Genomic DNA, 23,921 nt, shown 5'->3' with positions numbered 1-23,921 from the left:
GTGTGATGCTAATTTCTTTTTTTAGCTGTACATGATGTAGAAATTCAGGAAGCACCTACACAAGATGTGCTAAACTAAAGATGTCTCATGCAGAATGTCCTACTGTCTTCTGGTGTAATTAGATGTCCCTGTTTCAGGAAGTAGAATTCAGCTGGAGGAGAACTGAGCTTCAGACGACAGGATTTGGAGTCCTATTTCCTGATGTTTGGACATCTTGCCTCGAATTGGATAACAGCAACCCTACTCTACCTCTGACTTGCAACGTTGATGTTTTATCTCTACAAATAGCACAAGCCTGGAGGAGTTCTGCTGTGTGGTGAAGTTGCTAATGCTAACGGATAGCTTCTACCAGCTGAGATGTTCTTTGCTGTTTCCTGGACGCTAAACCAACAACAGCTTTCCCAGTGTGAGTCAAGGTTAGCCTAGTGAACTAGACCAAATTCTTGCTTTGCAAAGTTTGGTCTAGGCATGCTCCATTGGAACCTCAGCAGCTCCTACCAGGACCCTGGCTAGCCAATCACAACTCTCTAGAGGGGTTTCAAACACATAAAGAGCTGTGATTGGTCCATAATGGTGGGCCAATCATAGTGCTCCATCTGCTTAGTGAGCAAATCACAGAGCTTTATTCGCTTTGTGGGCCAATCAGGGCACTCTATATGCCTGGTGGGTGGGATGATGCAACAGAGTGAAACAAGAGTATGTCACATTCATTGTCCAGTGGAATGCGGAGATCATTTGAAAGACAACGGTAGAACCCGCCCCACAACCGAGAGCCGTCAATGGACTAAATAAATGTATTATTTAGTCTGGCTTGCCAGGCTAAGTCAAGGTGGGTGAGTCAATGAATGTTAAGTGACAGTGTGACGTAGATCTGTCAGGATGTTCTAATCCTAGAGTTTCACCGTTTATTTTCTAGCAGAATCTAATGCAGGAGATAGGTGTAGAAGACGTTCAGTCTGCATGTTAAACACAGAGTGACTGATAATTTTCAAAAATAACAAGTAAAAATGTTTTATTGGAAAAGGACCTCTGTCACTAGTCTGTCTGACAACATGAAGTAGGCTAAAAGATCTCAGAATGCACCACATCATGTCCTGCTCTAAAGAAATTCAAGAACAGAAAACATCTAAAGACCGTAATTTAGTTAGGGTAAAGGTCAAAGGTCATGATTCAACAGGAAAGAAACAAGGCAAAAACGGCACCATAGGTCAGAGGTCAAAGGTTCTGGGGACCAAACAGCAAACAAAGATCGGTCCATGTGCTGCAGTGTAATGGTCTGGGATAATGCATAATTGATGGAACCATGAATTCTGTTCTTTACTAGAATATCCTGAAGGAGAATGTCTGACCTTTGACCTTCATGCTGAAAATCCCCCCAAAGTGGCCGATTTAAAACAATTCTTCAAAGAAGACTGAGACGAAATGTCCACGGCGATGTGAGGCACCACCAAGGATGTTACAGCCAATAATTTAGATACTCATCCCTTTGAACGTGGCACAGGCCGCCTTTTTCTTTCAACAAAGGAAATCATCATTTGAAAAACTACATTTTGGATTTACTTAAGTTGTCTTTGATACTAGTTTGGTGATCTGAAATGTTTAAGTGTGACAGAACAAACAGACGTGTATCGGGGGTAAATACTGGAAGGCTTGTTGGTTTCTACTCACGTCACTGGCGATTTCCTGAGCTTTCTTTGCAAGATGATAACCAGGAGTGATCATAGCAGGGAAACTTCCTTTACCTCTTTGCTGCTCGTACTCTTCTGTGTAAGCAGTCTGTAAACCCAGCACCTCACATTTAGGCTACTTTTAAAGAAGACTCAGCTCAATCCTCACAGGATAACAATGCTTCAACACTAGCAAAACAAGACGTTTATGTTCATACCTGACTGAAGTTCTCAGCATTTTCTCTGGCATGAACTATTTCAGCTGCTGCTGCCTCAGAACTGGCTTTCCCTTTAATCTCTTGCTCGTACATCTGACGATATTTAATCTGGACACAATCAACCTTTTATCAGCATCTCACAAAGGTGCTTTTAATGCATTCTTTTACACAAGTGCTTTTTAAAACTTTGACACTCACATCACTGGCCTGCTCTGACGCTCTCTTGGAAACCTTGTAGCCAGGAGTGAGATGAGCTGGGAAACTACCTTTCCCTCTCTGCTGCTCGTATTCCTCTGTGTAGGCAAACTGGAAAACAGAAATTCTTTGTTTGACGGGAGAAGTTTGACAGAGTTTGTCAAATTAATCAAAAAAAAAAAAGAGAGGAAAAGCTCACATCGCTAACTATTTGTCCTTGTTTTTTAGCCAGGAGCACCTCAGGCGGATCAGCAAATGTGGTGTATTTTGAAACTCTCTCTTCGTGGCCTTTTTTGTATTCCAGCTGAGGAAAATTAGAAAACCATTCATAGAAACAGTTTTAGTGTCTGCAACAGAAAATTTCGTAAAAGAAGTGATATCCTCTTACAGTGCTGGCCAAAGTATTGGCGTTCTTTGCCGCTTGGTAGCCAGGTGTTATCATGGCAGGAAAGCTGCCCTTTCCTTTTGACTCATCGTAGTGTTCTGAGTATTTGATCTGCAACAGCAGCACAAAAGTAGTCATCAGGAACCAGGAGGTATCAGAACCTGAGTTAGTAACACAGAAATGTTTGTCTTTTGGAAAACAAAGAATATTTCAAGTGATCCCAAATGTTTGAGCACCACTGTACTCACATCACTGATGGTCTTCTGTTCCTGAGACATTGTCACTACCTCTTGGTTGGTCAACGACCCTGAACACCAGGTCTGCTGCTGCGAGAACGCTGATTGGGACTGAAAGGCCTGTTTAAAACATAAAAATCAACCCAGCCAATGCAAGGCCATAATAAATTCACCATAATAATTTCCTTCACCATAATAAATTCCTTAAATTATCAATCAAATCCTGGCTAATAGATGTTTGATGTATTTAACCATTTGACTGGCATGTCAACAACATTTTAGTCTCTCTATAACTATGCACATAGCTTAAATAAAGAGAGCAAATCTATAAACCAATAAAACTATGAAGATGCTTGAATAAAAAATTCACCTTTACAAAAACTGTGTTATTATTATTATTGTATTATGTTAAAGGGACACTAGGCAGCTTTGCTTGCTTTTAGCACCCCCTGGTGTCCGTTAATAATTCACTGTTGTTTTAAACGAAAGTGAAACTTATCTCCTTGCTGTGCGTTTGTCTGTTTAGCACCTTAATTTAAGATGAAATGTCTCCTCAGCCTCTGTGTCTACATGAGTGAATAATCACCAAATCAAACAAAACGGATGAGAACAAATCATGATCTAAAACATGCAGGAAACATGCTGGAAGCAGACTGAGCTCCACCATGTCAGCTCCACTCCACTACACAGCTCCCCCATCAGTAGGGACTGGACCGGCAACTCTGAAGTTGCAAGACCAGTATTCTGGCCGCAGGGGGTGGTGGGGGTTTGAGTAACATGTCATTAACCCTATAAAGGATCATTTTAGCACATGCTAGCTGAAGATAATGATTTAAAAGTGTGAAAAAGTTGCAAAGAATCCCTTTAAACACCTTACTATTCAAACATGTTTTAAAAGGTTTGATTGCTTTTTCCTCTCTGCGAACATTAAAATGTTCAAACTCACTCAGACTGAATAAAAGGTTTGAACTTTTCTGAAGATTTGATAAATTCCTTCATGATCACTGATTCACAGTAGATTTGCAAACATTAGGGAGCAGTTCACAGTCAGTGTGCCCAACGCCAGGCCTGGCTCCAGAAGCGGGCCCAGTGACCTCTTATCAATGTTCTAACATTGTATGGCTATAATTATTTTGTGGAGAAACAAATGGGAAAAAAATGAATAAAGTAGTTATCTTGCATTTGCCTGAAAAACTCCACCAATAACATGTTTGAGACCGAAAGCTACTATTGTATCATCGGGTTGTCTGTCTCGCTAATCCGCCGCACTACCCTGGGTCCTCCACTTATTACACACTCAGGTATTTAGCAACAGAACACCACTGGTGTGAGAGGTTCTCCACTCATAATATCAGAGAAGGAGAATGTCATGGTCTGTGTCTGCGTCTCCCTCATGTGTCTCCTTGTGTTCCTCATGTGTCCCCTGGTCTTCAGCCCTCCAGATATCTCTCCCAGGTCCTGTGTTCCTTCAGTCTCCCCCAGTCACCCCTCTGCAGTTTTTTATAGGTTCAGCTTCTCATTTTATTAGTCTCTTTAGTATGTTTTCCCACAGGTTTTTTTAGTTTAGTTTCCCTTCCCCTTAGAATATTAATTTTGCTGGCTCATCTTGTCTTTAGGTTTTTTACTCTTAGGTCATGTTAGTTTCCTCCCTGATTAGTTAATTACTTTCACTTGGTTTCTCTCCCCACACACCTGCAGCCTGTCTACCTCCTATCATGCCCCAGTGTATATAACCCTGTCTGCGTCTCTATCTGTTGTTGAATCATTGTCTTTGTCACCTTTGTCTCGGTTCCCCCTCTAGACTTTGATCTTTGTTTTGGATTCCAGGTTTTGGTATTTATGGACTTTGAATTTTGTGTTTTGGCTCCCTGCCTTTTTTTGACTAATTATTAAATAAAAAGAATGTTTACTTTATTGCTCCACTAAGCGTCTTCTGGTTCTCTGCATCTTTGGGTCCTAACCTCCTCTTGGCTCCCCATCGTGACAGAGAAACAGTTGGCTGCTACCACTTCAAATTTAGAAAAATCTACCAGAGTCCCAAAAAGAAAAACACTATTTGAAGTCACGGACAACAAAATACGTTTGGACCTAGAATAACGACAACTGGTGTTAAGTGCTATCTCGTTTCTTCTGGCAATGTAGGTTTTTTGGTACTGGCAGAAGCATCTCAGGGAAGATACCCGAGGGGAGGGTCGAGTGTGTTTGCGTTCAAAACCTAGCTTGTTCTGTAGATTCTCTATAGCAGCTTTAAGAAAAAACACCTGATATGACAATTTAGGAACAGTAAGACCTACAAAACGGTTTGCTACAAGTTTATAACAAAAAAGCACAAAGTCACAAATATTTGCATCACAAAAAGGATTTCTTTTCTGGCTTTGTTTATCTGAAGAATCATTTGTTTTATTACAGAAACTCCTTTTGTAATGGCCAGTTGCTCTTAGGGGAGCTCACCTGGCTTAACGTCTGATTGGTTAGGCGAGCCTTCTCCAACTCCATGGATCTCATGCCACAGTGGAAGGTGGACTTACAGCTCTCACCTTCTTCACGATACTGCAGCTACACACACACACACACACACACACACACACACACACACACACACACACACACACACACACACACACACACACACACACACACACACACACACACACACACACACACACACACACACACACACACACACACACACACACACACACACACACACACACACACACACACACACACACACACACACACACACACACACACACACACACACACACACACACACACACACACACACACACACACACACACACACACACACACACACACACACACACACACACACACACACACACACACACACACACACACACACACACACACACACACACACACACACACACACACACACACACACACACACACACACACACACACACACACACACACACACACACACACACACACACACACACACACACACACACACACACACACACAGAGGAAGCTTTCAGTCGACAGCAGCATCACAGACAAACATGGTTTCCGACCAGCGCCTTCGTTCTGGTGTGTTGGTTAGAGAACTTGAGCTTACATGTGATAAAAGATAATGTCAACGTGCTGTTAATAATAACTGCCATACTCTAATAAAGATGAAACCAGATCTGGCAGGATAGATCCAGAATGGAGCGCTTCTCCTGATCATCCTTTAGCAGTAAATATGTCCTAAACTAATATTAGAACTGCTAATATTGCAGAGGATGAGAGTTACAAGGGCCAACAATAAAAATCTATTTCAAAACCACAAGCTTAATTCTTAAACACATTCAGTCTCAACTGAGTTGGAAAAAGATCCATGTTTTAATAATTTTCACAGGTTTTTGGATCATTAAAGATGATTTAATTCAGCTGTGAGTTTTTTAATGTTAGCTTGTGAAGGCCTACAGTTCCTCTAATGGTTTACAGCTAATCAGCCCTCCTGCCACTAATATCAGCACAAACTTGTAGACCAGACTCCGATCGACAGAAACAGGTGGCGCAGCAGCAGAGGAAAGGAAAGGACGAGAGGCAGATTATTTTTTTCTTCCTGACATGTAATTTTAGCCACCTGAAGCACAAAGTAGGAAAGCAGAGGGAGGGTGGTCTAGCCTCTGTCAGAAGTCCAGAAATAACCCGAGACTGTTCATTCCAAACTGTTGCCATCACCACGGGCTCGGTGCAGCCAGACGGCACCTTTATTGTTAAACAAGCGACATTTGCTAAGATTTCCTGAATGCATTTTGGGAATTTGTAGCACCTAGAATCCTCCAGGAATTGAGTTATTCTTAAATCACAACATTTTGGACTTTTGGAGTAATATAATTTTCTGACCTGTTGTTATAAATAAAAGCCTGGGTAGTTCACATTAATATCTTTTAATAAATAAATGGAATAAAAGAACAAACCATGATAAATATTTGCCCCATGTCAGTGGCTCATGTGACCCAGTGACAACAGAATCAGATAAAGGCTTTGTGTGTCGCTCCTTTGGTTTTCTGACTGATCTGAGCTCACCTCGCTGCTTGCCTTGCTCTGCTTCTTTGCATTGATGTTGATGGGGGTCTCGTAAACACTCGTGAATGTGTTGTTCCTTGGATTGTGCCTGTGGGCATGAGATAAACATGTGTCATGAGAGCGAAATCAAAACTTAATATGCTACAACAAGTTACAAAGCTTTCATTTTCACCAAGAAAGGTTTTCGGATCCGTTTTGGATGCATCATTTTTAAATCATGTGTTTTTAGTGGAATAATGCACTCACACAGAGCAGTAGGGCCTCTTCTTGTGGCTGATGAAGTTGTTAGGAGTGAGGACCATCTTGCAGACATCACAGTGAAAACAAGCTTTATGCCAGTTCTGACAAAAAGGACACAAATTATTTGATTACTTGTGTGTAAAACTGTTATCAGATGAAAGAAAAAGTGGACTAAACTTTAATTTTCCAATGTATTTGGATGATGAGCAGCAGAACTTCAACACAATAAGTTATGTTTGTTGAGTAAAACGGCTCCCTTAATCTGAATTTATGGGGAAACTCCAAACAGCTTTCTTATTTAGTTTAAGGCACATGCAACATTCCTGATCCCTCACCTGTTGGTCTACCGAACCACATGTTGCTTTTAGACACTTCAAATAACTCAGATGTGAGCAACTTAGCCTCAATTCAACTTTCTAACAGAATAATCATAAGAAAAAGTTTATTTAAAAATGTAAAAGCCTGAAATTTCAATTACCTGGTCGATACAATTGATCTTCTCTGCTGGGTAGACCACAAACCCACACCTGGCACACGACTGCATCCTAAATGATTATCCTTCTCCCAGATAAAAGAGTCAGGTGGAATAGTTGGTCAAGGATGCTAGAAAGTTGAACTCAAAGTGGAACAGACTGTGTCCCTCGCAGTCGGATTAGTGTGCCTTTGCTTGTGGTTAACTTTAGCTCTGAGACTGTGAAACCCTGAAACTGTCTCTTACTTGAAACCTTGTCCCATGATGCATCAGCCCCCATCAGTCCACCCTTCATCAGGACTGGTTGTGTCCAGCTGTCTGTCTGTGAGGAGGGACATACACAGAGTTCATATGTCACTGTGTGTGTGTGTATGTGTGTGAGTGTGTAATAATCTCAGATTGGATGTTAACGTCTGGCTACCTGTCATGTCATTATGTCATAGTGGTTATTTCACTGTATTATAGTTTCTATTAAGCTTCATGAAGTAATTGTCTTTACTAATATAGAACTGACTACTATGTCTCAAAATAAAGAAATTGTTTTACTGCGTAATTACATAATACATGCAATATATTATAACTCAATAAAAATAAAATAAAAAGTTAAGTTGACACTTGCTGACAGCAGTACTTGGATCATCCATCCATCCCTTTATATTCACAGTGTACCCATCTTCTGATGGTCACTTCCAGCAGGATAATGCACATGTTATTAAGCTTGATTCATCTCAGACTGGTTTCTTGAACATGACCATGAGTTCACTGCACTCAAATGGCCTCCACAGTCACCAGATCTCAATCCAACACACACACACACACACACACACACACACACACACACACACACACACACACACACACACACACACACACACACACACACACACACACACACACACACACACACACACACACACACACATCCATGGTGTAAGGCAAAACAGATAAGAAAATAACGTTTTTAGACCCATTGACTTGCATTAATTTTTTCGTTCTCCCGGGGACCCACAAGCCGACCGGAATGGGAGGAGACTTAGACTCCCTATGTGGCATATGCCCAGGAGACGCTCTATCCCCACTGCAGTTCTGCATAGGTCTGATCCTCTTCAACCAAATAATCAATAAAACTGGCTATATGGATGCCAACTTAAGAATTGAACCAGTCAGCTACCTCCACTGGATGACATAAAGCTGTACGCCAAGAATGAGCGAGACATTGGTTCACTGATCCACACCACCAGGATCTACAGCACTGATATCAGAATGTCATTCGGACTTGAGAAGTGTGGTTAGATGGTGACAAAGAAAGGGAAGGTAATCTATACAGAAGGGGTCTCACTCCTAGAACGAACAATGGCAGACACTGAGGACAGCAACACGTACCTTGGTATCCCACAAGCAAATGGCAACCTCGATGAAGCCGCAAGGAAAGGAGCCACAGCCAGATACCTACGAGTATCGCACAGATACTCGTAGGTATCTATTATTATTATTATCATTATTATTATTATTATTATTGTTATTATCTAATAATAATAATAATAATAATAATAATAATAATAATAATAAATTATTATTATTATTATTAGTGTTATTATGCTTATGTAATATGTCTCTCAGTCGTAACCGTATTTATATATATATATATCGATGGTCATAACAAAAATAACTTCCATCAAATCAACATAACTGAAATGCTTGAATTTCATTCATGGCTATTTTGTTTGGTGAGTCACCCCAAGATAATCAACAGTCCCAACCTGCCCCCTCAAATAGAAAACCCTTAAACGCCCCTGTAGCTGATTCATTACAGCTGTCTGGAACTCCTCTGTTTTACTTTTTAACTTCCGGTACAAGTTTTTCCTGTTAAAGATTCACAAACGTGTAATACGCTTTAAATTACACGTATCTCGTTAGGATACCCATGATACCTGCCACATCCGGCAGTGCAAAATTACGCAAAGACGGTGACGTAGTTACGCACGAAGTATTTTATTTTCAAGTTCAAGGAACAGTAAGTGCTCATAACTTGGAAGAAGGAAATAGACTTATTTGTGGTTAAAACAAGCTGACATCCTCAGCAGACGAGCGACCCGGAGTAAGTTAATATGAAGTTTTACAAAGTTATAAACGCTTCAGGTTTAAGCTAACAATTTTTTTACAGCTAATGAGTAAAGTCAACCAGCTGAAGGGTTCACACCGGTAATTAAACGAAAAAACAACTCAATATAACATTTTCACGCACATATTTTTTGTTTTAATTTAGAAATTGGTTGTAAAGAGTGGACATTCCCATGTTTCTTTATTGTAAGAATAATAAATGTTCGACTAGCAATGATGATATAGAAATGAGCGTTGCCGTGATCGCAGATGGCTGGAGAACCCGAGGAGCCTACTGAACTTGGAGAAGAACAATCTGGAGATGAACCTGACGCTAAACCTGACCGGAGAGGGAGATTTCTGCTGTGTGGGTGGGTAACTTCCTTTATTAGAATAAGTGAGACAAACTGACATAATCCCGGTGTAATTAGGTTTATTCTACAGTGTGTTGCTTTTGCTTTCATTCTGAGCATTTTGCCACAAGAAGGATTTATTTTATTCTGAACTTTTACCAGCTGTTTAGTTCCTCTGTGACTTGTTGTTACTAGATAACCTGTTAGACGTGATTCACCTGTTTCTAACCTTAAACATCTCTTTGATGCCTCTAAATCTTTAGTTAGGTTGTTTGTCCTTTTTGTTGTTGTTTTGTACATAATTTTATGGATTTAATTGGCTTTTGGTTGCTCAAACAATAGAAATGCAATAGATAGTACAGTTAAAAGTACCAAGCAGGTAAAATAGTCCCCAAAACGAGAATGTTGTCAAAAATATTAATAAAACAAAATTAGTTCTTAGCTATTTGGTCACACCAAATTTTGAATAAATATCTTGTTTATACATTTCTGTTTCTGGACATTTTCTTCTTTAGCAACATTTTTCACAACTGCCAAATCTTTTTAACATTACAATGTTCTTGTAAATTGGTTCTTGTAATAAACAAAAATAAATACATAAAATTAGTGATGCACCGATAACACATTTTGGGGCCGATACCGATATTAACATCACTGTTATGGCCGATAAACGATATTTACAGATACCGATATACTGATGTAAATGCATCTAAAATCATCAGATTTTGTATAGAAGGAAAATTGTTAAAGCTAAATTTACATTAGTATGTACACACACCACACACATTTATGCTTCTCAGATGATTACATCATCCCATCGACCCAGTTTTATGTATTGGGCCGATATCGATATGTAAAAAAATGACTAACATCTGCCGATATTTATGCCAATATTTTGTGCATCCCTACATAAAATACAATCTTTTAATAAATTTTTACAGGAAGTGGTGGACATGATAGGTTCTTAAACCGATCGCAACCTATATAAAGTAAATTCAGGTTTCCTGGTTCAACGTATCAACTCAGTTTTGAATAGTCTGATTAGTGTGAGGCAAAGTAATTGGGTCAGTATTTTCTTTGTGTGATGATTTTTATTTGTTCCAGTTTTACTCACAAGGTGTCACTGTGATCCAGAGGAACTGATATCCATTACATCTGAAGGAAAAACAGAAACAAGTGCACTTTTCTGCACTTTCTCCTTTTTGATTTTGACCTCAAATAGCCAAGATTGTTATTAACTGTTTTATTTTAGAACCGCAAAATAAAAGCAGAATCTAAGGTTTAAACAAAAACTATTTTAAATCACTTAATTGTTATATTTTGGATTTAGCCCAAAATACATCTGTCTATTTTGGAGCTACTGACGTAGTTACGCTCGTATATCGCATGATTGGTTGTGTGATCTTTCTCTTTTTAGCTCACGTGATCCAAGAATGTGTGGTCACAGATGTGATCTGAACAACTTTCAGCTATGTTTGTGCCTCCTTAAAGATTTCTCCTGTTTTGATTGTTTATTTATATGGGGGTGGGTGGGGATGTTTTCGATCAGCAAAGAGATTTTCAGTATTAGACAAAGATGACATGGGTAAATGTAGTTTTTAAAGGATGTCATCCTTTACAAAGGGGGGAAACGCTATCTTAACCCACCTTCTTTCTTCTGGCTCTTGGAGAGTACAGACGCTTTTTTCCTCCTCTCCTCCCTATCTTATCCCAAGGCTCTTTGTCTGTCTTTGGGTGTACGAAGTTTCTGCATTTTTTTCTGGAAACTGGAAATTATTAAAAATAGACCTGGTCAGTTGGTCTCTCAATGCGATTGACAAAATTTTTTCAAGTATGAGAACGGGAGAAGGGGCTCCTGGATGCCCCTTCCTGGACAGAGCCAGCTGGGTATATCATGGACTCCTGGAAACAGTGGAACCTGATCTGCCTCTCTCAACTGCCTGTAGAGGATTCTGAAGACGTCTGGATATTCGTGGTATTGGTGTCAGGTTTCTTGCTGTTTGGCCTGAGCGGTTACCTGTCTTACCGGAAAATTAACGAGCTTTCGAGGAATATTGACTCAATCCCGGAGCTCAGGAATGGATTACACCGCACTGAGAACACACAGACTCATATAACTGTCGAGATGAGTCGTAAGCTTGGAACCTTGGCTGAGATTCAGGCTCTGGCACAGAAGGTGGATTCGATCAAAGAGAGAGTAGACAGGACAGCACGGATTGGGAATAGATTAATTCATGCCATTATTGGATCTAGAGGGGTTGAAGACCAACAGAACTTTAAGACAGAGAGGAAATTATCTCTGTCTGGCCCCAAAACAAGTTCTTATCTGAATCTGGTGCCCTTGATCCTGTGAGGCTGAAGTGATTACTCCCCCTCAGAATAAATGTGGAATGCTGCCGTCGCCATGGCAACTCTGTCTCCCTATCCCAGCCTGCGCGGGACTGAGACCGGTGAAGGTCGTGGAATCGTTTCCAGGAGTCACTGTGCTCTCTAATCCAATTACCTCCCTCCCCTGTCCAATCGGAGGTGACGAGCGCTGCTTATCGTGGCTGCATGCTAGGGCTGTCACGGTAACCGCAAAAATGAAATATCGCAATATGAAGAAACCCACCGCGCTGTATCATGGGCCACCGCGATTACTGAACTTGATTCAACTCAATGATGCATGTTGAGAAGGATGGCTGCACTGGTATCAAAACGAAACGTTACTTCGCTCCTGTGGGAGCACTTTGGTTTTCAGTATGTCAGCTGCTGCGCAGCCAGAGTCCTTGGCCAAGACAGAGCTGCCACCAGTGGCAAAAAATAAATAAATAAACGCTCGGAGACCTGCTGAAGTCCCGGACAAGCACTGCTTCTGCAACCGTCCTGAAGAGAGTTTGAGCCGAGCTGGAGCTCACTCGCTACCTGCAGGAGGAATGCATCGACCCTAAAGAAAACCCCCTGACATGGTGGAGCAACAACCGGGAGAGATTCCCTTTGCTCGCCAGAGTCGCACGTAGGTACGTGTGCGTTAGTGCAACGAGCGCACCATCCGAGAGGGTTTTCAGTGTTGCTGGAAATGTTGCCACCCCTCTCAGATCCTCTCTCAAACTGTATATGGTTAACATGCTGGTTTTCCTTGTGGGTAACAAGGACGTGACCGAGCTATAAAGGACCGTCATTCATGTGTGTGAAAGTGAAAGTGAAATGATAGTGCCCCGCGCCCGGTACATGTAATTTTTTATGCTTGATTTTAAACAACTAAACAAAATGGGGACTTGTTTCTTATTTGTTAGATGCTGCGGCCAAATTTGCATTTAAAAGTTGAACCTTCTCCTGAATTTTGTTGTTTTTAAGTTCAGTCGGACTCCGACTGTCGGAGAAACAAACGTTACTGCGATCTGTGTTGTTACTGCCCTTTGATCTGCATTCAGTTAAGTGTTATAAAAGAAGGCACGGCAATTTTTAACCTTTTTTAAATGTGTAAACATTATGTTTAGATAGTACTGCAATAAAAAAAGTGCTGCAATAATATCGCACACCGCAATATTAAGCCACCCTGAATCACCGCAGGGGGATTTCCTCAACCGCGACAGCCCTACTGCATGCACCGATGTGTGGAGAGTCCCCAATCCTACCGCCCCACCTAGTGGACACTTATGTTGTGTGATGTCTGAAGTCTGTTGCATTTCTGAGGTGTTTTTTGCATAACAAAGCTGCCCTCCCTGTGGAAAGTAACTCTGAAGTGCCTTTTTTCCCCTCCCCCTGACTTTATCCTCATATAAACCCTCTGATCTCTATTGAGGTAGTGCGACTCGGGTTGGGAATGACCACAGTCACCAATTCTTGTCATGTGTCTATGTATGTATGTATGTCTGATCTCAGAATTGTGTGTACTGAAACTCTAATTTCCCTCTGGGATTAATAAAGTATCTTTGAATTGAATTGAATTGAATTGAATTGATAAAGGGGGAAACACTATCTTAACCCACCTTTTTTATTTATTCGGGTTATCTGTGTTTTATGTTAACGTTCGTATGTTGATCTCAAAACAGTGAAGCATGATAAATCAAAAAGAAGAAAGAGGGCTAATACTCTACACATCACTGTACGTTTGTCTTTAGCAGTTATGCTTCATTCTTTGTAAGAGCAGCAGTTGTTCTGTCCCTATCTAGCTGTCTGTCTAGTTTAGCAGGTGAAATGCTCCAGCCCTTACTCTGTACTGTATATCTGTAAAGCTGGATTCTTTGCCTGTCAGCAGCTGAGAAACTTGTTGCCCTGCGTGACCTCAGCAGGTAGCGAGGTACAGCAGCCGCGTGTCAATAGGCCTTTAGAAAGCACTGGTTTGGTGCTGAGGCTGCTGACTCAGGAGGCTCGCATTGCACTGCCACTGTCCTCAGCAGCCACGGGCCCACTCAGGTCTCCATCCTGTACAGAGAGCATGTTACTGTCCTAGCACACATCCAGAAGAACATTAAGCCACCGTACTTGGAGATTTTGTGAAGAGAAAGGAAACAAGAGAAGACCCAGATATTTCAGATGCAGAGTGGCGTAGCGTTTAATGACGAACCGAGGTAAGAGACGCAGCAGCCAATCCCCATGTCATTGTTAGGTGTCGTACGTTGGTACACTTTGGCGGGGGGGGGGGGGGGGGGGGGGGCTCAAACAGCGCTTCAGCTGTTCTGGATCACATGGTTAGTAGGAAAATGGCTGGACTGCCTGTTGGTGGACGTGCTGTATTGTTTCTGTGCTTGAGTAACCTGATGACTTGGCTCTTCTGGAACAAGCCTGGATCTTCTGCGCTGCCACTGGGTCACTGCTGGTTCAGTCATCTGGATGGGTCTTGTAAAAAATTAAAGTACAACTTGTCTGTGAGAACCACTGTTAGTGGAGGATTCTCTCTTCCTACGCCCACTTTGATGTTGTGAGGACTTTTATTTTGAATCTTCAGAAGAAATGGCCGACAGTTGATTAGTACTACCAAATTTGGCCTTGCCATTAATGCCTGATTTGAAAACGTATGTATGCTTTGTTTTCTAACTCACTGATTCAGATTGTTTCCAGATTGGTGTGTTAGCTGTCTTTGGAAGAAGCTATTATTTTGAAATGTACAATGAGTCAAGGATATTTTCTAGACAACTTTTTACTTGTATGTTTTTCATATTTTAGCTAAGAATGAACTTTATGGAAATCTTACATTCTTAGACCTAATTTAAACTTATTTCTTACTTGGAATCAGAAAATCTCAAATTATGTGTTTAAATTAGAACTGATATTTAAGGCTTGTTGATGTTTCTATCATGCTCACGGTGATTGTAGTTTTTATTTATTTCAGACCATTAATAGGGTTTATGTGTTTTATTTTTATCTTTTCTCATATCTTGTTAGTAAAGGGCAAAAGGATGGCCAGATGCAGGAGCAGGATAGATCTTCTGGAAGCCATTACAGAATCATTTCACCAACATTCAAGTATACGATGAGCCACCGGCGTGTGGGGAAGTGCATCATCATCAACAACAAAAACTTTGATGAAAATACAGGTAGAAAAAAATTTTTCTCACACATTTAGTTAGTTTACTTTAATATGGCTTAACATAAGTACATGAAGAAATTCTAAGGAGACTGTATCAACAGGGATGAACGTTCGTAACGGCACTGACCGAGATGCAGGCGAGCTGTTCAAGTGCTTCAAGAACCTGGGCTTTGAAGTTTCTATCTTTAATGATCAGACATGTGAGAAGATGGAGTGTCTTCTCAAAAAAGGTAAGCTCTTTTCTGTACTGCTTTTAATATTTTCCAACATTTTTTGTCTTTTTTTCTCAGTATGAGGCTGTTTTTAGAAAAGACAAGTGTAAATGAAGGATGAAGGGAAAAGAAGAAACAATTTTTATATAGTCCCTCTCAAGATTAAAATTAAGGCGTTTTAGAACAAAAAATAGATTTTTTTAAGATAATTCATATGATATCATATATAAAATTGAGACAATGGAAAATTTTATATTAAAAAATCTGAAGGAAGACAAAAATAAACAAGAAAAGGTAAAATGGGATCATGAGAAAGACAGAATTGGTAGAAACAGCAGAATGAAAAGAAGGTAGTGATGAAGAATCAACAGAAGGTCATGCAAAAGCCAGCCTGAACAGATGAGCTTGCAGATGAGGAGACCGTGGCGGGTGTATTACGGTAGTTTGCCAGCATGGCGTGTCTTCTAAGAAGGGCTTATCACAGTTCAACCAGACCTGGTGTAGCTTAGAGAAAATATTCTTTTTAAACATTCACCAACCAAATATGAGTTCACCAACCAAATATGATCGTTTTGTTTTAACAGTCTTAAAAGTCCAATCATATAACAGTCATATATGATGATCCTTTAACTTTGTTTTTTTTATTGGAAAAGCTCCCTAAATATTTCACTAGAGCACAACAAATTAAAACTTTGAAATAAATATTGGCAGAAAAAATGTACTCTATTGACGTTTCTTAATATGTTATGCTTTTGATGAGCATATTATTGACTTGAATAACAAAACGAGATTATGTTTGATGATTGAGTAGAATGAGTTTAGTGATTGGGTCCTTTTAGAGAGGTTGGATGTGTCTGAGATAAGCTGAGAGTTAAGTTGTATGTGTCTTTCAGCTTCAGAGGAAGACCACAGCGACAGTTCGTGTTTTGCCTGCATACTGCTGAGCCATGGTGAGGAGGGCATGATCTATGGCACAGATGGCGCCATGCCCATCAAGGCCATGACCTCGCTGTTCAGAGGAGACATGTGCAAAAGCTTAGTTGGGAAGCCCAAACTCTTCTTCATCCAGGTATCAACCTTAAAAGTCTTGATTTAAAATAATTATGTGGCCAAAAAGTTAAAGGTTCAATATGTAAGAATTCTCCAGTGAAATAATCACTAAACAGTCTAATGTCTCATGTTGGAAGGAAGGCTACATAGAAACAGATTAACTTCTCAGCTGGCTGGGGGGTTGTTAGTTTTTCTCCTTTCAATTAAAATAAAGAGGGACGTAGTTACGGATGAAAATCAGCGAATTTGTGAGCTTGGTGAGTCTACACCGAGCTATTGCTGCAGCACCAGTTTTTGTAATTCTATTGTGTCACGCAAAAGGCTCCAGAGTTGTTTAAAGAACCGAAGCCAGTGAACAGGAGCGTAGCCCTGAGAAGCCACAGCATCTTTTTTAACTCTTAATATCAAGTGAAGAAGGCTAGAGGCTAACGTTGAGCTAACAATACTAACAGTGATTTAGAAGCAAATAGTCACCTCTAAAAGTATCTCATGCTACTTTTTCAATTACCAACAAATCAATATTACAGTGAAATGTGTGAATGAATGAATGTTTATTTATATAGCGTTTTACACAACCCAGAGGGTGACCAAAGGGCTTAACATTAAATATGGAAAGAAATTAAAAATAAGACAATAAAACAATTAAAAACCACTGTAAAAAGGTAAATAATCAGAGCCTGTTTAAAACAATGCAGGACAAATTTAAAAGTAATAAAAAATAAAAACAAGGAGGAGTACTCAAGCTCCTCGTTGAACCGTCACCTTATCGTGGTGGAGGAGTTTGAGTGCGCTAATGATCCTAGGAGCTATGTTGTCTGGGGCACTTTGTGCCCCTGGTAGGGTCTCCCATGACAAATTGGTCTCAGGTGAAGGGTGAGACAAAGAACGGTTCAGAGGCTCTTTCATGGATGAACTATCAAGGAGTTGGAGTACCCGGCCTGGAGTGTTACCGGGGTCCCACCCTGGAGCCAGGCCTGGGGTTGAGGCCCGTGAGCGAGCACCTGGTGGCCGGGCTTTCGCCCATGGGGCCCGGCCGGGCCCAGCCCGAACTGGAAACATGGGCTCATCCAACTGTGGACCCACCACCTGCAGGAGGAACATGAAGGGTCCGGTGCAATGTGGATCGGGTGGCAGACCGAGGCGGGAGCCTTGGCGGTCCGATCCCCGGATAAGGAAACTGGTTTTTGGGACATGGAACGTCACCTCGCTGGCGGGGAAGGAGCAGGAGCTTGTGGCAGAGGTTGAGCTGTACCGGCTAGATATAGTCGGACTCACCTCGACACATAGCATTGGCTCTGGAACCCAAGTCCTTGAGAGGGGTTGGACACTCTACTTCGCTGGAGTTACTCCGGGTGAGAGGCGGAGGGCTGGGGTTGGCTTTTTGTTAGCCCTAAGACTCTCTGCCTGTGTGTTGGGGTTCATCCTGGGGATGAGAGGGTAGCTTCCCTGCGCCTTCGGGTCGGGGAACGGGTCCTGACTGTTGTTTGTGCTTGTGGGCTAAATATCAGTTCAGAGTACCCACCCATTTTGGAGTCCCTGGGACAAGTGCCAGATAGTGCTCCATCAGGGGACTCCATTGTCCTGCTGGGGGACTTCAATGCTCACGTGGGCAATGACAGCATGACCTGGAGGGGTGTGATTGGGAGGAACGGCCTGCCTGATCTGAACTCGAGTGGTGTTTCATTATTGGACTTCTGTGCAAGCCGCAGTTTGGTCATAACGAACACCATGTTCGAACATAAGGATGCCCATCGGTACACTTGGTACCTGGGCAGCCTAGGTCGCAGGTCGATGATAGACTTTGTAGTTGTATCATCTGACCTGCGGCCGTATGTTTTGGACACCCGAGTGAAGAGAGGAGCGGAGCTGTCAACTGATCACCACCTGGTGGTGAGTTGGATCAGATGGCAGGGGAAGATGCCGCGTAGACCTGGCAGACCCAAACGCATAGTGAGGGTCTGCTGGGAACGCCTGGCAGAAGAAGCTGTCAAGACGGTCTTCAACTCCCACCTCCGGCAGAGCTTTGACCACGTCCCGAGAGCAGTGGGGGACATTGACACAGAGTGGGCCTTGTTCCACTCTGCGATTGTTGAGGCGGCTGTAGCTAGCTGTGGTCGCAAGGTGGCCGGTGACAGTCGTGGTGGCAACCCCCATACCCGCTGGTGGACACCAGAGGTTCGGGGAGCCGTCAGGCTGAAGAAGGAGGCCTACAGGACATGGCTGGTCTGTGGGTCTCCGGAGGCAGCAGACAGGTATTGGATAGCCAAGCGGGGTGCAGCAGTGGCAGTTGCAGAGGCTAAATCTCTGGCGTGGGAGGAGTTTGGTGAGGCCATGGAGAAAGACTGTCGATCGGCTCCAAAGAGGTTCGGGCAAACTGTCTGGCGCCTCAGGAGAGGGAGGCAGCAACTCGCTCACACTGTTTACAGTGGGGATGGGGAGCTGCTGACGTCAACTGGGGCTATAGTCGGACGGTGGAAGAAATACTTTGAGGAGCTCCTCAATCCCACCTACGCGCATTCTGAGGAGGAACCAGAGCCTGGAGACCTGGGTATGGACTGTCCAATCTCAGGGGCAGAAGTTGAAGTTGCTGAGGTAGTCAAACAACTACACAGCGGTGGAGCACCGGGGGCGGATGAGATTCGTCCTGGGTATCTCAAGGCTATGGATGTTGTAGGGCTGTTGTGGTTGACACATCTCTGCAACATTGCGTGGTCATCGGGGGCAGTTCCTGTGGAGTGGCAGACCGGGGTGGCGGTCCCCATCTTTAAGAAGGGTGACCTGAGGGTGTGTTCCAACTATAGGGGGATCACACTCAGCCTCCCTGGAAAGGTCTACTCCAAGGTACTGGAGAGGAGGGCCTGATCAATAGTTGAATCTCAGATTGAGGAGGAGCAATGTGGTTTTCGTCCTGGCCGTGGAACTGTGGACCAGCTCTATACCCTTGCAAGGGTGATGGAGGGGGCATGGGAGTTTGCCCAACCAGTCCACATGTGTTTTGTGGATTTGGAGAAGGCTTATGACCATGTCCCCAGGGGCACCCTCTGGGGGACTCTCCAGGAGTATGGGGTGGGTGGCTTTCTATTAAGGGCCATTCAGTCCCTTTACCAGAGGAGCGTGAGTTTAGCCGCATAGCCGGTAGTAAGTCGGACCTGTTCCCGGTGAGGGTTGGACTCTGCCAGGGCTGCCCTTTGTCACAGGTTCTGTTCATTACCTTTATGGACAGAATTTCTAGGCGCAGCCGTGGTGTGGAGTGTGTCGAGTTTGGTGGCAGGAGAATCTCATGTCTGCTTTTTGCGGATGATGTGGTCCTCCTAGCTTCATCCAGCTCTGACCTTCAGCTCTTGCTGGGTAGGTTCGCGGCCGAGTGTGAAGCGGCTGGGATGAGGATCAGCACCTCCAAATCTGAGACCATGGTTCTCAACCGGAAAAGGGTGGCTTGCCAACTCCGGGGCGGGAGAGAGGTCCTACCTCAAGTGGAGGAGTTTAAGTATCTCGGGGTCTTGTTCACGAGTGAGGGTAGGAGGGATCGGGACATTGACAAGCGGATTGGTTCAGCCTCTGCAGTGATGCGTACGCTGAGCCGATCTGTCGTGGCGAAGAGGGAGCTGAGCCAGAAAGCCAGGCTCTCGATTTACTACCCAATTCTCACCTATGGTCATGAGCTTTGGGTAATGACCGAAAGAACAAGATCGCGGATACAAGCGGCCGAAATGAGTTTCCTCCGTAAGGTGGCCGGGCTCAGCCTTAGAGATAGGGTGAGGAGCTCAGACATTCAGGAGGGACTTGAAGTAGAACCGCTGCTCCTCCGGATCGAAAGGAGTCAGTTGAGGTGGTTTGGGCATCTGGTCAGGATGCTTCCTGGATGCCTCCCTGAGGAGGTGTTTCGGGCATATCCTGCCGGCAGGAGGCCCCTGGGTCGACCCAAGACACGTTGGAGAGGTTACATCTCCAATCTGGCCCGGGAACACCTTGGGGTCCTGCCGGAGGAGCTGGTGGAGGTGGCCGGGGAGAGGACAGTCTGGAGCTCCCCAGTTGGGATGCTGCCCTCGCGACCCGGACCCGGATAAGCGGAGGAAAACAACGATAAAAAATAAAACCAATATAAAATTATTTTTAAAAAACACTATAAAATAGTAAAAAGAATAAGCACAGTTTAATGAGTCAGTCATGGCGAAAACATGTTACCGTAATAAGTGTAGTAACTGCTCCCTACCATAAAACACCAAAAGAGTGATAACAGCAGATCATAGGAAAATGTATTTTTCTACTTATCAACTTACTGTATATCGCTAGTCTTGTCATCTAGAATCTTCTGGTGCTGATCCATAATAGGCAACATGAAACTCACGGAACAGCAGTGAGATTGTGACATTTTTCGTAGAAAAAGGGCCTGCAGTAAACAAAATTGACCACATGATGTCATTCTTATTTCATTCTTACATTTTGCACCTTGTAAGATGGCGTTCACTTTACAGGTTGAAAACCTATTCAAACCCCTTTTTAGTAATGCCCCCAGTGACAGCTAACAGTTACTGTCAAAGTTGCTGAATTCAGCTTTTGATTGCTTCACCAGGTCAGCGTTGAGACAGATACTCAGGATCTCAATGAAATGTCATTTCGTTTACTCCACCAGGCTTGTCGGGGTTCTGAATTCGATAATGGAATTCAGACCGATTCAGGTCCACCAAATGACACGCTGGAGACCGATGCTAATCCAAGTCATAAGATCCCTGTAGAGGCGGACTTCCTGTATGCGTATTCCACCGTGCCAGGTAAACCATGTTTTCTTTGCTAACCAAATTAATGTTGAGTGTTCTGTTGCAAATTAAAAAGTCCAGTTTTGCTGATAACACTGATGTTTTTCCAGGGTATTACTCCTGGAGGAACCCTGGGCGTGGTTCCTGGTTTGTCCAGGCGCTCTGCTCTGTCCTCAACGAGTTTGGCAAGAAGCTGGAGCTGATGCAGATCCTAACTCGGGTTAACTACATGGTGGCCACCAGCTTTGAGTCCTGGTCTGAAGACCCACGCTTCACTGAGAAGAAGCAGATTCCCTGTGTGGTCTCTATGCTGACAAAAGAGCTATATTTTAACTAGCATCCTACCTGTACTGTATGAAACTGTTGGACCAGACTGACTGTTTCAGGCACTTAACTCAAAGCATTCAGGGATGATCTAGGCCGAAGCACTCTTTATACATAAAGCACACGATGTTATAGCTGGGCCTGAAAAACAGATCTAGAGTACCACAGCTCGCTGCATTCACATGCGAATCGTTAAACCTCTTCTTAAGGGTAAAAAGGCTTCATCTCTGTCCTCAGGACTTGTGAAATATATACGTTAATCAGCCAGACCCATAACACTTGGAGAATCATACCTGTGTATCTGTTCTCTACTTTCCAGCACTTGCAAAATATCTCGTTATCTATTAAAACGATTACCAATAGTTTTGTTCAGGCTTCACTGCTTCCAACTGTCTTCTCCTCAAATTAAACAAAAACATATCTTTAGTCGGTGAATCTAAGTATTTTACACCATATGTTTTAAACAAGATCAGCTCTCTCTCATTCTCTAAATCCAAATAATGCACATTTAGCTGAAGTTTTTAGCACAGTGAGTTTTGCGCATCAGACAGAACACCAGCAACAGATAGAGATTACATTCAGTGTCACTTTTATTTCAAACTGATGCTCTCGTTTAAGCAAACCCCGTCACCACTCACTTCACCAATAGGCACCGAAAACAACACAACATGAGAAGGAATTGCTTGAGAAGCAGTTTATCTCACTTGTTTGATTTGTTGTCCAAAATAAATTCAATTCACTGTTTCTCTTTTTGGACAAAAGATATCAGACGAGTGCAACGAAGAGCAGACCCAAAAATAAACTAACCTAAAATAAACACCAGTTCAAAGAGTAGGAGTGGGAACTGCTAGTCTCTACATATGATGAGATGAATTTCACCAGTGTATGACGATGACTATGGGGCTAACTTTTTGACTTTAACTTTGATTGGTTACCTAAGGTGGCGCTAATCAATGATCTCTGACTGATTTAAAGTCTCCGTTGCTGGATCAAACCCAAAACAATTACATTTGGTGAAATTATGCACGTATTTTTGAACCAGGGTCCGACAAAATGGCTTGAAATATGTAATTTAGTCTACTTGACATTCCTTTATTAGTACAGTGTCTAAATTTAGGACACTTGAAGAATGTCCAAATGGTGGCGTGACTTATGGAAACAGAGTATAAAGCTGAGCTGGAGCGTAAAGCACAAATGCTGCATCATTTGACTGTATATTATTGTTGTTCACCGTCTTCACTCACACTCTACTGTAGTTAAATAGAGACTAACAGTGTCTTGGTATTTATAACTTTACAAATGTAGTTTGCTTTACAAGACAAAACTGCTGGAGGAAAAAAGTCCCATTCTTTTTAGCACTTGGTGCACTTTTGCAAGTTTTTGAATGAATTATAGAATATTTGAATAATTTATTTTATAATGGAGTTTTATGAGACAATCTAAAGAAAAGATGTTTTATTCCACATACAAGACAATTTTTTTTTACTGCAAATGATAGAAAGTTTGTTTTAGCAGAAAACCTGTTATTGTCTCAGTCTGTCAACCACAGAGGCAGCTATTACTGACAGTAACAAGTCTGAACACACTCCACATGTCCACGGTGTGCACTCCCACTCTTCCTGCTGTTATTTTTTAGTCACATGACTTCATTCACTTGAAGAGAGGGGAGCCTGCCAATATTATAATGCTTTTCTGTTTTAATGCTTTCTGTTATTCATCAGCCATGTTTATTTTTTGAACATTTACCTGACAAGTGCCATGTGTGTGATCAGTTCTGGCAGTCCCTGTTCTTGACCGGAGTCTCCACATGTCTTGAACCTTCTGGACTCGTGAATCTCTGATCAGTGAACTGATGCCGGAGCTGCACTAAAAATGTTTGCTCCACTTGATTTGGAATGAAATTAAAGAAGGAAAAAAAGGAGATTTTTGTTTTTATGGAAGCAGAAACTTTCAGATGGGTTCTCGTGTTAAAAACTGTTGTCCTCAGGAATATATTTGAAAACCTAAAGAAAAGTGAATGAATGAACTTTGTAGAAAGTGTAATCTGACCTGATTTGTAAAATTTGGGGCAATTTGTTGTTAGACTTTAAAACAGACAAATGCTTTTGTAAACAACTTCTTGTATTAAACATGATGCATTTAATGTGAATGGTAGT

At 42.3% G+C, this 23,921-nt stretch overlaps 2 protein-coding genes across 5 annotated transcripts in view; one reads left to right on the top strand and one right to left on the bottom strand.

The window, feature by feature from the left end:
- The window catches only part of nrap (nebulin-related anchoring protein), a 23,074-nt gene extending 15,329 nt beyond the window's left edge, over positions 1-7,745 (bottom strand). The window contains exons 1-10 of one of the 2 annotated variants that reach the window (XM_015963121.3): positions 7,464-7,745; positions 6,992-7,086; positions 6,746-6,833; positions 5,153-5,257; positions 2,714-2,821; positions 2,469-2,576; positions 2,280-2,384; positions 2,084-2,191; positions 1,886-1,993; positions 1,669-1,776 (exon numbers count right to left, since the gene is read on the bottom strand). In XM_015963121.3, coding sequence (XP_015818607.1) covers positions 1,669-1,776; positions 1,886-1,993; positions 2,084-2,191; positions 2,280-2,384; positions 2,469-2,576; positions 2,714-2,821; positions 5,153-5,257; positions 6,746-6,833; positions 6,992-7,086; positions 7,464-7,529 — 999 coding nt within the window. In that variant the 5' untranslated portion in view covers positions 7,530-7,745. The remainder of the gene's footprint in view (positions 1-1,668; positions 1,777-1,885; positions 1,994-2,083; positions 2,192-2,279; positions 2,385-2,468; positions 2,577-2,713; positions 2,822-5,152; positions 5,258-6,745; positions 6,834-6,991; positions 7,087-7,463) is intronic. The other variant, XM_015963122.3, reaches the window with a different exon arrangement.
- Positions 7,746-9,402: 1,657 nt separating this feature from the next.
- On the top strand, positions 9,403-23,914 carry casp7 (caspase 7, apoptosis-related cysteine peptidase). 3 transcript variants are annotated; one of them, XM_015963123.3, is made up of 7 exons: positions 9,403-9,555; positions 9,828-9,928; positions 15,278-15,429; positions 15,524-15,652; positions 16,528-16,703; positions 21,318-21,456; positions 21,552-23,914. In XM_015963123.3, exons 2-7 carry the CDS (start codon positions 9,828-9,830, stop codon positions 21,776-21,778), a joined length of 924 nt encoding a protein of 307 aa, XP_015818609.1. In that variant the 5' UTR covers positions 9,403-9,555; the 3' UTR covers positions 21,779-23,914. The 3 variants fall into 3 exon arrangements, with proteins under 3 accessions (XP_015818609.1, XP_054605183.1, XP_054605184.1); XM_054749208.2 differs by lacking the exons at positions 9,403-9,555; positions 9,828-9,928 and adding an exon at positions 9,939-14,463; XM_054749209.2 differs by lacking the exons at positions 9,403-9,555; positions 9,828-9,928 and adding an exon at positions 14,552-14,907.
- The last annotated feature ends 7 nt before the right edge of the window (positions 23,915-23,921 follow it).

This window comes from Nothobranchius furzeri, chromosome 16, assembly GCF_043380555.1.
Source record: "Nothobranchius furzeri strain GRZ-AD chromosome 16, NfurGRZ-RIMD1, whole genome shotgun sequence".
Taxonomy (NCBI): Eukaryota; Metazoa; Chordata; class Actinopteri; order Cyprinodontiformes; family Nothobranchiidae; genus Nothobranchius; species Nothobranchius furzeri.
The sequence above is the reverse complement of the archived record's forward strand: the minus strand, read 5'-3'. Positions and strand labels throughout refer to the sequence as shown.

What these genes read in the sequence shown, in the direction of transcription:
- casp7 (XM_015963123.3), top strand. Translation starts at nt 9,828, where the DNA reads ATGGCTGGAGAACCCGAGGAGCCTACTGAACTTGGAGAAGAACAATCT. An exon ending in GGGAGATTTCTGCTGTGTGG is followed by an intron (nt 9,929 to 15,277) that starts GTGGGTAACTTC and finishes ATATCTTGTTAG; the next exon opens with TAAAGGGCAAAAGGATGGCC. An exon ending in AAACTTTGATGAAAATACAG is followed by an intron (nt 15,430 to 15,523) that starts GTAGAAAAAAAT and finishes CTGTATCAACAG; the next exon opens with GGATGAACGTTCGTAACGGC.